At 35.4% G+C, this 2,020-nt stretch overlaps 1 protein-coding gene across 1 annotated transcript in view; it reads right to left on the bottom strand.

Moving 5' to 3' along the window:
• Window positions 1-2,020, bottom strand: part of lars2 (leucyl-tRNA synthetase 2, mitochondrial) — an 83,832-nt gene that overhangs the window by 3,737 nt on the left and 78,075 nt on the right. Inside the window, exon 19 of the mRNA XM_016544139.1 lies at window positions 58-185. Within this exon, the coding sequence (XP_016399625.1) occupies window positions 58-185 (128 nt within the window). The remainder of the gene's footprint in view (window positions 1-57; window positions 186-2,020) is intronic.

The following is a 2,020-nucleotide window of genomic DNA, read 5'->3' as shown; positions in this document are numbered from 1 at the left end:
TGTAGGTACTCTCTCTGTGTGTGTGTGTGTGTGTTTGTGTGTGTGTGTGTGACATACCCGTATGGACAGCTGCAGTGTGTCAGGTGTTTGTAGGTACTCTGGATCCACACTAGGCCATGGCTGCTGAAGCACACTTCCCTTCCCCAACAGCACACTTCCTAGAGGATTCCTCACCTGAGACAAACCTGAGAGAAGTTTCAGGAAATCGTCACATAGTCTGAACACCAATAAACTTTGTTAATAATTAATCAAATGAATCACATTAATAGTCGCTGAGAAAAGCTCCTCAGTGAAGGTAGTTCAAAGACATCACTGTGGCACGTGAAAAAAGCTTTTTATGGTCACTTCTAATCCCTGTAAAGTCTGACATATTAAATAATAGTCACAAAAATGTAAATGTAAATGCAAATTGAACAATTTATTGAACATTTAGACAAAATTAAAAAAAAAAGTTTGTATGTGTGTTTTTTGTTGAGTATCATATTTGATACATCAGGCTTTTATGGCTCATATAATATAGTGAGAATACAGAGCTCATACATTGAGGAGGAAAAAACACCTGTTTCATTATTCATTATTCATACTGAGCAAAAATATGCTATTTTTGTGCACTTTTGTGCTGATATTTAGCCAAAAATCATAAAAAAGACTAAATTCTAATAGCTTGTAATGTAAATCGGTATAGCAGATAGTTACATAAAATGATATAAATATCAGTCATCACTCTATATCTGCCAATAATGTTAGTAAGATGATATTTAAATGCTTAGTTTGATGATCAAAACATATAATGCAATACAGTACAATGATGATCATATTTGAGACTCACATTTAAACATGATTTTCCCTAAAATCTATGCATGAATAATCAAGTAAAGCTAAGTTGCTTCAGCCCAGTAAGTGTTCATCTTGAAATATTACTAACGATATAAAAGTTTATTTTGATACAATTCAGTAAAGATTTCACAGCAAAATGACACGTGAAGCGTGAGCTGAAGGTGCATGTTTGTACAATCATACTAGAAGGCCTCAAGCAGACAACAGAAGGCATGTAGTAGATTGTGTGCAACAGGTTTTACAGCAAAGTTTTGATCATTTACAGTCCTTAGCAACTTGATACAGTAGGCTTTATAGGGTTAAAGATCCACTAGTGTCACCAAACCGAATAGTAAAAGCAAAAACTGTTTGGTAACACAAAACAGAGAATGATCCAGCAATTAAACAGGCGTCCGATGGTCACGCAATAGTCAATACTACAAATTTAGAAACCTGCATCTGACCTCAACATGGCCTTCAGGAAGGATGTACATTTCCGCTTGTCCTTAGCGTGTGTGCAAGTACAGGAGGAAGTGCAGAGGAAGGAATAGTTCACCCAAAAATGAGTTTTTACTATCCATGAGAATTACTATCCTCATGTTGTTCCATGCTGTTATTATTTTTCTGTGGAACTTGAAGGTTCTCTAGATCTATGAGCACACACAGATAAACATACCCTTAACAAGCAACGTTTGGTCACGTAGTTACACATCTACTGGTCAGCATCAGTCACTGTTATCAGAGCATGTGAACATGTTCATTTTTCCTTACGGGACAAACACACATTGTGTGTGTGTGTGTATGACAATAGCGGGATGTGATGGAATGGACAACAGGGGCCAAGAGTTTCCTTTTTTTCCTCACCTCTAGTATTTCCATGACTTTTCACCCAGCTCACAATAATTCACTTTCATACCGAGTCATTTTTTTTTTTTACTACAATCCATTTTTATACTACCAGTGTTGTATTGTCACCAGAAGTACCATTCACACCATTCAGAGCTGAACTGGGAACATCTTTTAAATTAATAAATTCTTGAATTGAATTAGTTTTGATGTGGCAAAACGAATGCTGGATTTACAAATAACCCATAAGTATGTTTTCATATACAAAACGTGCATGGGGTATTTCCAGAAATTATTTTTTGTGACATTTAGCGAAATACTTCTAATCTTCTGCAAAAAAAATAAAAATAATAATAAT

This window comes from Sinocyclocheilus rhinocerous, unplaced genomic scaffold (genome assembly GCF_001515625.1).
Source record: "Sinocyclocheilus rhinocerous isolate Xijiao unplaced genomic scaffold, SAMN03320098_v1.1 scaffold369, whole genome shotgun sequence".
NCBI lineage: Eukaryota > Metazoa > Chordata > Actinopteri > Cypriniformes > Cyprinidae > Sinocyclocheilus > Sinocyclocheilus rhinocerous.
Note: the sequence above shows the minus strand (reverse complement) of the source record. Positions and strands in the feature narration are given on the sequence as shown.